Source organism: Plectropomus leopardus, chromosome 8 (assembly GCF_026936395.1).
Source record: "Plectropomus leopardus strain MGB_pleo_1.0 chromosome 8, ASM2693639v1, whole genome shotgun sequence".
In the NCBI taxonomy this organism is placed as follows: domain Eukaryota; kingdom Metazoa; phylum Chordata; class Actinopteri; order Perciformes; family Serranidae; genus Plectropomus; species Plectropomus leopardus.
In genome coordinates this window covers 3,779,757-3,793,049 of record NC_142183.1, presented here as the reverse complement: position 1 = coordinate 3,793,049, position 13,293 = coordinate 3,779,757, and the positions used below count along the sequence as shown (strand labels likewise).

At 38.8% G+C, this 13,293-nt stretch overlaps 1 protein-coding gene across 4 annotated transcripts in view; it reads left to right on the top strand.

Moving 5' to 3' along the window:
• Positions 1-13,293, top strand: part of htr4 (5-hydroxytryptamine receptor 4) — a 206,020-nt gene that overhangs the window by 36,660 nt on the left and 156,067 nt on the right. For 2 of the 4 annotated variants that reach the window (XM_088080753.1, XM_088080754.1), the window contains exon 1: positions 11,379-11,465. The exons of the other annotated variants lie outside the window; for them this stretch is intronic. In XM_088080753.1, coding sequence (XP_087936879.1) covers positions 11,462-11,465 — 4 coding nt within the window. In that variant the 5' untranslated portion in view covers positions 11,379-11,461. Of the gene's footprint in view, positions 1-11,378; positions 11,466-13,293 lie in introns of those variants that run through there. 4 annotated transcript variants of the gene reach the window in all.

The following is a 13,293-nucleotide window of genomic DNA, read 5'->3' as shown; positions in this document are numbered from 1 at the left end:
TGGGAGAGCTTACTGTCATCTGCTAACATATTAACAACTATCTGGTGAATTTATCTGCTGATTTGACAGTGGGATATCTGTGACCTGAGAGCCAGTTTGGTTATAAATAATAAAGAAATGATCAGATCTGTGTCAAATTAAATTCATTACTGGTGAGAAACTGAAAGGAGGAAACTTTCTTTGTTATTTTGATCCTGTGAAGCTGTTTCCTTTTTAAAATTAGACTTTTATTTCCCCTCAGTGAGGAACCCTGTGTAGTCATACACAGATTTATTGATGTTTAGCTATAGATTTGCTACTTGTTTTCAAAGCAGGCGAGGCAGTAAAACATTTTGTCTGGAAAAACACTCCACCAGACAAACAAGACAGAGTGCGGCTTTAACTCAGACAACTTTCATCAGAAAAATGTTTACAGAAAAAGTTTTTGGAAATAAAAAATGCATGGTATGTTTTTTTTATTATTGCATACTGTGTAATTTATCACACAGAAATACATAAATGACCATGACCTCTTCACACCATTTCATGTGTTTTTGTGAGACCCGCTTTGACCTTGTGTTAATAGAAAGAGTTCAGTATCAATACTCTGCATTCATTGATGTTGAATAAGGAGCTGACAAAAAAAAAATCTTATGTTATGTTTCTTATGTAACCAGATAAATGTGGGATCCTTTACTGATCGAGGTTTATGCAGAATCCCACAAAAGCCACTCAATTATTGGTGTAATTTGGAAATGAAATCAGTATATTTTAGAAAATGCTAACTTTTGGAAGACAAAAGGTTTTATCCACAATAAAACAATGGACTCCACCTTTAGTCTCTTCTCTTTTTTCAGTCTAGTGAGCACTAACTGAAGAGACATTCACCTGACAACTTTGATCGAGTGCACCTGATGCACACTTGTGGCAGTTCAAGTGTCTGGCTGAATAAATCAAGTGCTCCTCCAGTGTCTTTATTGTCTGAAACCATTTTCTATTAACGGCAGAAAGAAAAATAGTTGTGCACTTCGGGACCTTAATTCCAGGACTGTGAACATTTTCTTTGTCAGTGTGATAATACTTTGAATAAATCTGGTTCAGGTCGAGGACGGGGCGATACTTAGTTTTAGCTAGAAAAGCAACTTGCATTTAAAACTTTTCTTCAATCACCTCTTGAGTTTTATCTGCATTGTTGAAGGTCTGACTAATGTTAAAATAAATGTCATGCATAACAAAAGATAAGAGGATTTAATTTACGAGCTACACCTTGAACACTAAACAAGATGTTTTATTAATTTGGACCCTGAACAGCAGCCATTTTTATCCAAAAGTCCTTCAAAACATCCCTGATCATCCTGCTACACAGAGATATTCAGTTTGACATGCAGATACACAGCTGGTGGTGCATTTCTATCCTATTTAAATTTGGTTGTAGAACGAGATTTTCAAGGTTTTCTGCCCCAGAAAACAGACAGATGTCATTTCCTACTTGCTCACTGCTCGCAGTGTGAGTGACACTGACAACATCTGCCGTCTGTCATCCTGCTCGGCTCTGAGCGCATAAAAGTCAAATCGGTGACGGGACATTAGTCTGAAAATAGAATCATATTGCCTGAAATGAACAGAAGTGTCATGTTTTGTTCTGTTTGCAAGCAGCGAGTCTCTCTGCACAGTTGTCCTCCTGCAAAGAGCTGAAATTATACACATTAAACGTGGCACAGTCTGAGTAAGACGCTCTGCTGCTGTTGGGTCCCAATATATAACGCCTAGTTTCAAGAGGGTTTATTATAGTTTCAATTGTCTTATAACTGTATTGGTTAAATTTTGGCGAGTTTACCTTGTCTTATTGTTTGAGTTTTTTCGCTTTTATTGGTGAAATGACTTCATAAGCCCATTTTAGCTTCTGAAATCTTACCAACAGTCTTTTCTTGTCTTGTTCATGTATGCAGTTTATAAAATGATTGTATATTTTAACAGCTAATAAGATGAGATTCAACATTTGAACTGTAATGTCCTGCTGAAAAAAAAAGAAAAATGGGGCATGAAAAGCTTTGATGCTACAAAAAGTGTCCTGTATAAGGACGTACATGGCTTCAATGGATCACTTCAACTTAGCATACATTCAGTTATTTTTTTTACTTTCAAGTCATGCAAGTATTTGGGGTTTTTACTCTTTTCTATTTTTCTCTGTTTTCTGCATGGCTTCATATGTTAGAAAACATTTTTCTTTATATTTAATTGAGCTATCCATGTTTTAGTCAACAGTATGATAGATCTAGTGCATTTTGAATGTGAATCCAAGACCTTTTTTCCCCTCTGCTAATGCTCCTTCTCATTTGGTCAACGTTGTACTCGATCTTTCCACCTGCTTGTAAAACAAAAAGCTTGATGCATCAAACTGACGCACTTTCCCTCTGTGTTGTTATAATTCTTGAAAAAGTAGGTAACTGATAAATGGAGTTTAAATAGACAAAAGCAGGTTTAGGGTGTCTGTAACGAAGAGACAAATTACAAGTTTTAATCATAGCAAAAGTCCTGGAATGTGTTGAACATTAACAGTGTGAGAGCATCCGAGGGAGATATTTACTTTAAGGGGGCAGGATGGAGTTTAAGTTATGCAAACGTTCCTCGGAGGCAGAGCTGGAAGCATAAATAATCTTTCAGAGGGGTTAAACCTCGAGGAGCCAGAGAATCTAACTTTCTGGTTGATGAACACCAGTTCGGGAGGTTTCTGTAGGTAGCATCCTCCTGCCTGAGCTTCGCTGTGCTGAGTGTGTGTTTGATTGGAGGCCCGGTGAGTGGTGTCTCGTTTCTGATCCGCTGAAGTGAGTCAGCCTGCCAGTCCAGCCGATACACTTGTGATGAGCTGATGTAATGGATCCTATTTTTAGTGGAGCCCCCATTGTGTTGACTTGTCCATTCTGAAGACTTTTCCCTCTACAAACATCTCAGCTGGTCCAGTTCATGGCAGAAAGCCCCTCACACTACTGGACCAACTCAAAATGTAGATGTTTCCTGCACAATTTTTTTTAAAAAGGGGGAAAAATAGTTTAGTCGCTACAAATATGCTCTTCTGATAGATCACATCAGTTTGCATTGTATGTAAAGTCATGTACTAAACAGCGTGTCATGGGAAACTGCACCGGGTAAATATATTTTCCATAGAAATGGTACTATAACAAATTCCCATATGTGTTTTTCTTGGCAGGGAACAACATCTAAATTAGACAACTAATACAAATGTATAAATGTGGAACCCTAAAAGCTCTGATTTATTATGTTTACATAAGGCAGGGCTATATGGCTTTAAAATAATATTGTAATATTTTAAGCCTATATCACGTGACATTATATGTATCTCAGTGTTTTAAAATCGACTTCAAACTAATTACTAATAAAATACAAAATTATTTAAATTTAAATAAAGTTAAATAAAGTAGCTACTGTCATATAATAAAGTTGAATACACTACTGTTATAATAACATCTAATAAAATATGGTTATAAGGAAGTTAAATCAAGTACTTTTGTGATGAAATTTTAAAAGTATTGTTAAAATGAAATAAATCAAAGTGGGACCCCTTGTGGTTTTATGTTGAAGGACCTGGCTTTTCTCAGGCAGGAAATGTCGATGTTTTTACTGTAGACTTGAAGCTTTTGGTCAAAAATTGGATGTTAGCAGACAGTTACACAGATACTGTGTTACCTTTAACCGTGAGGATTCATTCACTGTAAGCGGGCAACAAACTAAAAGCTCTCTTCACTTATTACTAATACTTCAAAGTCACACTGGTGCTCTTTGGTCACAAAGTGTGATTCAGTAGTCGCGATCGGAGCTCTGCAAATACAAAAACACACCTCACCTGTCACACTACCGCCACTACTACTCATTAAGTTAGACTGTTACCACAGTGTCGTTAAATGATGATGATTTATTCTCTGTAAGCTGGAAACTAACAACTCTCAATATTCATAGTATTTGCAAATTGCAGTAGTGCTCCATAGTCACAAAATGTGACTTAATAGTTACAGTTTGGAGCTCTGCAAAAGCCCTGCTTTGTGTGTGTGTCTGTGTAAGAGAGAGCAAGGGAACTGAAACGCTGGTGACTTATAAAAACCTGATAATTTATACTCAGTCTAAGTATATTTGATTTATGCCCACCTCTATGTGAAGTCTACTAAATTAAAAATAAATCAGATGATGTATTATGTCCAAGGGTTTACACACAGTGGCAAACCCACAGAGACTTATCAGCCTACTTTGCTGCTCTAAAAGTTTCACCATTTTTAGTTGTACTCTGGGTAAATTTTACAGCACTCTGTGGTTTAGTCTGAGCCATCTCATCAGCTGTTTCTCCAGCAGAAGCAGCAGTTTTTGTTTTATCTTATTTTTACAAAAAAAGCTCTGATAGCTGCACTGTACTGTACCACACTACCTGTTCAGCACCAAACAGCAGACAGACACAGAAGAAAGCTGAACAGCTGAGAAAACAGGTCTTTTCTCAGAAGTTTAATAGTCTATGCTGGTTGGGTTTAAGTTAAATTTGTCCTTGGTTGATGATCAACTTATCACATGAAAGCTATGACCAGATTCCAACTCGGTCAGAGAGTCTTCGCTTTCCCGCAGTTAGTTGTTTCTAATTAAAGCTTTCCTGGCAAGGGTGAGGAGAGCCGCAGAACATTTTTTATGTTTTTATTGTTCCAAGTTTCCAGCTCTCAGCAGAATAAAGGATCTAATCTAGCAGATAGCAGAGAGTTGCTTTGCAGCTAGATGGTTTATAATACCACCCTGTCAGGGCTGTAGACTCTGAGGTCGGGCCAGTTTATCTACTCTGTGATGCCACTGCGCCAGGAACTGCTTGCTTAAGACGACCAGGATTATGGCACGGCAATAAAAAGAAGGCGCACGCACACACACACACATACACACACACAAATGCAAAATTACACAGAACAAAACACACAAAACAAAAAGCAAACAATCCTGCATAGTAGCACACAAACCGATTAATCTAAATGCATATAGACATGCAAAGACAAATATCCATGCAGACATACTGAGAAACACACACACACACACACTCTCTCACACACACACACACACACACACACACACACACACACACACACACACACACTGTACATTGCTGATTTATGATGATGGACCATTGCATAACGTCGTGTTGATAAAACAGGTCTGGACATTTGTTATGGGAATGCCTGGTCACATGCTCACACACACACACACATACACACACACACACGCACACACACACACACAGAGGTTGACAAGTACATCAAAATTTTGGTTTCTATTTCTTGAAAGCCCAGATAACCACCGATATTGTTTTAAAGTTCTTTAATCTTTAAATCTCCAAGCAGAAACATTTAAAATATTTAGTAATCAGTATGGTCCAGACTTTGGGACTTTTCAGTTTGAACTGAACCAAAATTAAAGGTGTGAAACCTTCCTCGACCAAATAGCCAAAACTTAGTCCGACAAAAAGAGGCGGTCTCAGTCCGGATTAAACGGAACAATAACTCTGTTTCTGATGTGGCAACGTGTTTTTGGATTATTCAGACCTCCGGACCAACACTAGGAAGTGTCAGACATTAGTGCAGATCTATGAATGCAGCACAACTCTTTGGTTCTTTATTTCCTCAGCAGTTTGAGGAGTCTGAGTCATTGGTGGATAATTGATCTGTCGATACGGTCAAAGCTGATCAGACTGATGGATGAGAGGAGTAGCTGCTGCAAACTTTTTGACCCAGCGCAATCAATGGTTAGGTTTCACTTTCACTGCGCCTGGCATTCTGCTGCTCCGTCTGTGCCCAGAGTACGGTCTGTGCTCCGAGATTGTGTTCAGTCAGCGATCGTGAAATTTATGTTTGAGCGCTTTTAATGAACAGTCCAGCTCCAAAAATATAAAATCACTTTGTGGTGGCAGATGTTTTGGTCGTGGCAGGATGCCACAAATAATGAGTGTGTGGGAAAAGTGGGGTACATCATCTATACTTCTTTCGAGGGCTGGCATAACTGTAGTGTGAAACCAAAACTAAATAGATCAAATATATGCACTGTGACAAAAACTGAAATGTTGTTTTAGACTTTCAGGTAAGAAAAGACCCTTTTTTTATGGGTTGAGAAACTTTTTCAAAACTATTTAAAACCCCAAATTGGATTAGCTGAGAACAGCATTGTCACAAAGATGAAAAGCTCAGTGGGCTGTTAAATTATCACAAATTTATAATTAATATTCTTGTCCAGCTTTAACAATGGTTTTGGCTTATTTATCTACAAGTATTTAATGTTAATTAAATATTTGAGATACCTTTGAATAGTTTAATTCCATTTAAAGCCAAAATATCCTTTAAAAATGGCAATTATTTACCAAGTTTTTATCATTTTAAGATGGAACAACTCTGCTACAGCAGTTTGATAATGTGTCAGTAATATTAAAACTTTTCTAATTAATTTCCCCCGCTGACAGATTAAAATTTTAGCAAGATGTCCAGCCACACTTCACCCCTTAACTGACAGATTAATTTGTAGAATTGTTCCTGGTGGAAAAAAATAAATTAGTTTTAAAAAAAAAAGTTGTGCAGAGAAAAGTTTTTAATTTAGGAGCTGGATAACAATATATTTAAATAAGCCCAGTATAATCCTCATGTAAACCACACTTTTACTGGCACACTCACACACACATTGTGATCCTGGTGTGTGTAGATAATGAGGCTGTGTATCGTTTTGCAGAAATGCTCAGCAGGAAGTTCCACCGCTGTGTTTGCAGTCTGCTTCTTATCTGTGCTGTTTAAGCAGGTAGCAGTTTCCACTGTCACCACAGAGCTGCTGCAGTGATGTACAGGCACGACTGTGACCTACATGCTCGCAGCTCCTATTGATGCTGCTTAACAGAAACAACCATTAAGGTTAATGGGACTGAGGACGCGTGCTGGCGTCCTCCCCACTGCTCCCCTGTGGCTCTGAGCATTCACTCTGTGTTTACAGGACCGAATGTCACTTTTAATGGCCACCTTCAATAACGTCTTTATTGCATGTACAGTTTACAAACAAATCCTCAGAGACGGAGTTCATGTTGCAGAACTGGCCGGGTTTGACCTCAAAGGGTGGAGATGGAAAACCAGCTGAAGAAGAAAAAATTATTTGAGCAACAACAAAATAAAAATTGAATGCTATTTCATCATTCGATGGTTTGTAATGCAAAAATGCCAGACACTGGCCTCTCCGTTTAAGCTTTAAAAATGCGGGATTTGCTGTTTTTCTCTGTTATATCACTGTAAATGAAATATAAGATAAATAAGATTAAACTTTTTTTAAATCCACACTGGAGAATTTCACGTTACAGCAGCTCATAAGTCAGAAACAGAGAAAAATGCAAAAAGGATAAAATATTACAAAATACAAATTGAATAAAATCAAATTAGAAAATAAAATAATACAAAATACATGTTGTATGTTTGAAAATGTTATTAATGACTGTCCACTCTGAGACAAAGGCAGAAGTTGTGTGATGTTGTTTCACCCATCTCGGACCAACAGCTTGTTTTTGTCTCTTTTGAGAAGTTGTTTACGTCACCTAAATTTAACCACAGAGGTGATTTATTGGAAATGGAAAATGGTCATGTGAGTTGTTTTGGAGAGCAAAGACGAACCACATATATTATGGTTAAATTATGACGGCTCTCTGGTTTGATTTGTTTGCTATAGTTTCCCCTTCATGGTTTTTATTGCATTATATTTCACTTGCTCAGTTTATGCGTTGTATCCAGATTTTTTTCCACATTAAAAGGGAACAGAGCGTTTGCCAGTTGGCAGTCGCAGGTGATGATGCACTGGTCGAAGCCTCACTGTTTACTGAATATTCAAATCAACGCAGCGGTGATGTCTGGTGCTAACAGGAGATTTGGTGCTTGATTTGGCCAGTTTACCGCCATCGAGCTCAAATTTTAACTTTCTTTCTTTCACACTGGAATCAGACTGATAATAAAAACCCAAGATGATAAAAAGATCATCTTCAGTGGGCTTTTTTTGTTTCTTCTTGAAGTATTAGCCAATCAGCCTGTAAGCTCCAGTGATATAAAGGGAATAGTTTGGGAGAGCGGCTCTGGCCTTGGACTTTGCCTCTGATGACCTGAATGAGAGGAAGCAGGGCTGTCAGCCATGACAGATTGTACAAATTGTTGGGGGTGTTAGGTTGTAAAAATGTGGCGTGTGTTAAATAATGCACGACACAAGAGGCTGCATTGTGCTGAGAGAGAAATAAAGTTTTGTGTCTGTATAGGCTTGTGGTGGCCTGACATGGAACCATTGCTCAGTGGGTAATAAACTGGAATTTGGAGATAGTACTTATATTTTAAAATACTGAACATGGCATTTTTTTGCATCTTCTCTTAAAGTTCTTCGTTTGTACTTGATTAAAATACAAAAACAGAATTTATTGAAAACATGCACGGATCTCAGAATTATATCTGATGAAATTGTAGTAGTTTTGCATAGGACTAATATTACATCGGCACATCCACTGTTGAAGATGTTTAAAGGGATCTCTGATGTGTAAGCGCAGTCTGCTCTGACTGGTCACTACAGATGGACTGACAAATCATTTTTGTGGCGCTTGAAATTCTATTTTTGTCTTTTTTCAAGACTAAACTGCACGTTATAGAGTGGCCTATTATTGTGTCCAACGCGAGGAGCGCCTGTGAGGTAATAATGCTGTTTAATCAGCATGTTGATTTGCCACACCTGTCAGGTGGATGGATTAACCTGGAAAAAGAGAAGTGCTCACTGACACAGATTTCACCGTACTTGCAACCAAAATTTGAGTGATACACATCTTTTCAGTGCATGAAAAACAAAAACGTCCACGTTTTTCTTCTGTGTGATTGAATTTGACGTCTTTGGCAGCATGTTTTTGTGATTTCTAATTTCAGTGCTGCTGTTTCTTGATTTAAGGGCACATATTATAAGAGAAGCTGGGAGTTTCCTGGATCTATTGTCCATTTTTTATGATCAGAATACGGTTTAATAGTATTAAAGCAGTATTTTATCTGCAGGGCTGAGCTCTGTAGCGGCATTGTGATATGTTTTTTTATGCTTTTTGTGCCTTCAATGAAGAAAGATTGCGGGCTTAACCCCTTAGGGACTGTTGAGAGCATTTTACGCACTTTTCATTCCTATTTTTTTTCGGCGATGTTCATTCATATGGAATGAACTTTGGCAAGATCATGTATTTTTGTTTAATCTTCGAATTTTTAGTTTAGCTCCTACAATAAGTCTAAAATACACTGTGGAAACTAAATAGTTACATTCAGACTGTTAAGTGCAAAAACCGCTCCATTGAAACCCATTCAAACTGACATTTTTGATCCCACAGCCATCAGAGCAGAAAAACATGACTTGTATTATTTCTGGGTGTTATTCTGGGCCTTTGACTTGGAATTTGTCATTTTGACTATTTTCCACCTGGTGAGGTCATTTTGACCATATATGGCACATGGAGGAAATACGTGCTATTTCCCCTAGGTGACCTGTCACAGTCAATGTTACTGCCAGTCACTGACATATCCCAGCTTTGATATTCAACATAATAATAATCTCCTCAGCATTAATATTGGAAAGAATTTATCTTTTTGGGGTTTTTTTTTCATCTAAAAACATAATGATAAAAAACCCCAACAACAACACATTTTAAAGGTTAGAATTATTAAAATTAATGAATATTTGATATTTATGAGTAGAACTGATGAAAAAAGAAAAAAAACTCAATGAAAGTAGAAAGTCACGAATTTATATATATTTTCTAAAGCTTGATTCTGAAAAGTGTATTTTATGCTCAGAGAGATACGAGTTTGTGTTAAATTAAAGTGGGCCCTAAGGGTGTATGACACTAGTGTAAAACTGTGTTTGTCTCCATTTGTAAATTTGCATCTGCACTCAAGGACTCTCATTATGTAATGGAGACCGTCATGAGTGCCCCATTAAATTATCATCTTCCCATTTGTCCTCCATCTGTTTTCTTCTTCTCCTCTTTTCTCTTCACCATTAAACTACATACCAACTTGGTATGCGGCCACTCCTGACATTTATATCTCTGGCCTGATGTTTTAAAGGTGCCGCATGTTTGTGTGTGTGAGACGTTCTTTGGCCATAGATTTTGCAATCACTCTGTGTGTGTGTGTGTGTGTGTGTGTGTGTGTGTGTGTGTGTATTGTCAGTGAGCAGGGTTATACGGCTGTGAGTCACTTTCTCTCCAGGTGCTCTTTGGACAGTCCTGCAGGGTTTTTTATGGCTTTTGCTATTGAAATCTGCACTGAGTCACCCTGAAAGTTCTCTGTGGACGTACACAGTCAGGACAGACAAACAGACAGTGAGACAGGCAGACAGACAGGACAGTCAGTCAGTATTGAAAGGTCAGTTTTTGATAAGTGCTCAGCGCACAGGGACCACTCTTGATTGCTTGTGTTATTGAGTGTTCTGACATTCAGTTCAAGCCAATATCTGAACAAAACAGCAGCTGACATTTATTCCTCCATTTAGACGTTTCTTTCTGCTGAGAGTGAACCGAGTACCGACTGACTTCAGGTGTTTAGGTGATTTATTTCCACAAAACTGACACCTGTCTTATGACTGTGACTGGCTATTATTTTCATTATTAATAATAATAAAAGGGAAAATAAACCTAATTTGTAGAGTACTTTTGATCTGAAAGATGTAGCTCAAAGCGCTTCATGATAAAGCTGCAACACGATAAAACTAAAGCGAAAATGATGTTATAAGTAAAAACACTTTCATATCTGTACCTTGGGAAAATAAATCAGGTGTGGGCTATGCTTCTGTATAAATGCTAGAAAAATCTCTGCTTAAATGACAAAAAAACCCACAAAAAACAACTCCAACAAGAAAACTCCCCATCTGTATTTGACAATTTATTTAAATTCAAAGTTGAATTAACCAGGGGTGCCTTTGCCTCCTAAAACAGAATAAAAACACTTATAACAGACCTAAACTTTGAAAAATCCAAGCTCACATGCCGTGTTTATTATCTGATTTCAGTGGAGAAACTGTAGCTTTAGTCTCCACAGACATAATCTGACATGAATACTGTTGCTTTAATTTCAACTAATCAGACAGAAATCTGGTCTGAAATAAGATGTCGAGGGAGTGCCATAACTGTGGAGGGATCCTTGAAAAGTTAAACAACTTATGAAATGACTTAAGAGGAAGTGAAAATGAAGATCCAAACTGTCCTCAAACATCCGAGGCATCTATTTGACCCTGCGGAGCTGCTTCCTGGTTTATCTTTGACCTGCTGTGATGACTGCGTCTGCACGTGCGCTCCCACAGTGCAAAGGACGCTCACACACACAGCTCAGTTACTTGGATTTAACTTGTGTTTCTTGACGTGCTGGACTGTTGTAAAGCTGCGTCGAGTGGTGTCGCAACTTCTGCAGACCCTGATCCAATGGGTGAGTAAAAAGATTTTACTACAAGTGACTGGAAATTCAGACGGTTAATAAGCAGAGAAGAGCAGAATGAGAGGAAGAAGCCGGGTGCCTTCCTCTCATCTTTACTTGGCTTTTTTTGTAATAGAGTTCGTGTTCAGTCAGAGGCTGTGAACTGAGACCCTGCTGACATTTAGCAGGGCAAGTGCCCATGAAATACCATCCAGTGTCAGCTGATATTAGGAATCAATAACTTGATGAGACACAGAGTCAAAAAATAATTTTTTTTCAGTTTTTCAATGAAACAGTCCGTAAAACAGCTTCATATCAGTGGTTTGGATTTTGCTTTGTTCTAAATTTAGCTGTTTGTGTCAAAACCCTTCAGAGGACTTTGTGTAAGAGATTACAAGTATGGACAAGGAGATGACGAGGGGACTGCTGCGTAGTTGGCACGCTTGCTGAGTAGTCTGGGGGATCACAAATTTGCGCTGAATGTGGCCATCTACATGGAGGTCATGGCGGTATGAACGCTGCCAGGTGGCGTCAGCGTATAATGCCGCAGGAGGTCGTCAGTTTGCAACACTGTCAGACAACGATGTAACTTAAGGAGCTGGGCAGTCCATGTAGGACTGATGGGAGTGATGGTGGATGGGTCCAACAAAAACTGGACTTTCACCTGGGTGGCCGGTGTTTGCCTCCAGTATGAACGTTACCGCGCTTTTGTTGCACAAAGGAAATAAATGTAAATACAACGTGTTTTACCAATGTTGTTTTTTTATTTGGAAAAAGATTGTGTGTTTCTGATGACCAGAGTTTGTATTATGAAATGACACAAAACATTTAATGGATATCATTCGACACGCCATCCCAGAACATCAACAACAGATGCAAGAGGATACTTAGGGGCCGTTGACATGGCAACAGTTCTTGCATGAAACGTAAAACTTTAGTTGCGGTTGAATAATGATTTACACTTAAAAAAGAACAATTTAATTTATTTTCTTCATAGAAATGAATGATATGCAGAGATTTAGACCCACTTTATATATATATTTTGTTTTTAAAATTTTCTAACACCTCTTAAAATAAAGACGGCGTTGCGGCCCTCCTCTGTGAAGTTTTGAAACTTCTCACCTTTTCCACCTCTCTCTTGCTCCCTCTGTCCCTTCTTTCTTGCTCCTCTCTCCAGCATTATAACACACCTGAATGATTCAAGGCACCATCCTGAGTCCGTGATCGATACCTTAATAAACCCGGGGCAGCAGTTTGGGTGGGGTATGCAAATGAGAATTGCCCAAATGCCTTGGTAGACTTCATCCGTGGAGACTAAATAGACTATCGTAGCCGCACAGAGACCACATGATGTTGATTATTATCATTTTAGCAAATAGGGTGTAGCTCTCTGACTGCCGGTTTAGCGGAGGCCTCCGTGTGTGGAACTGAACAGTCGTTACAAAGAATTGCAGCTAACGGAGCCTTAATGCAACACAGGAACTAAAGGAGACGCATCCTTCTTGCTGTTGAGAGAGAAGAGCCCCAAGACTGCCATCAAACTCAAATTAGCATTTAAATTAAATTGGAAAATTAATCAAGAGGTACAGAAGTGCGTGTCCTCGTCTCACGGGTGCAGGAGAGTGCCGTCCTCCCTGCCAGAATGACGCTGGTTCCCCCCTTGCCCACCTGGATTCACCAGGACGCCGCTCGGTCACAGTGAAGTATCGCCCCGCCTGCAGATCCACGCAGTTGGCAGCTGGGTCGCCCCTCACTCAACAGGCAGGCAAACTTGATTACGGCTGTCAAATAAACCCAAACAGAGTCATCTGTGCGCCTGCACTTGGAAGGAAACTCAAGA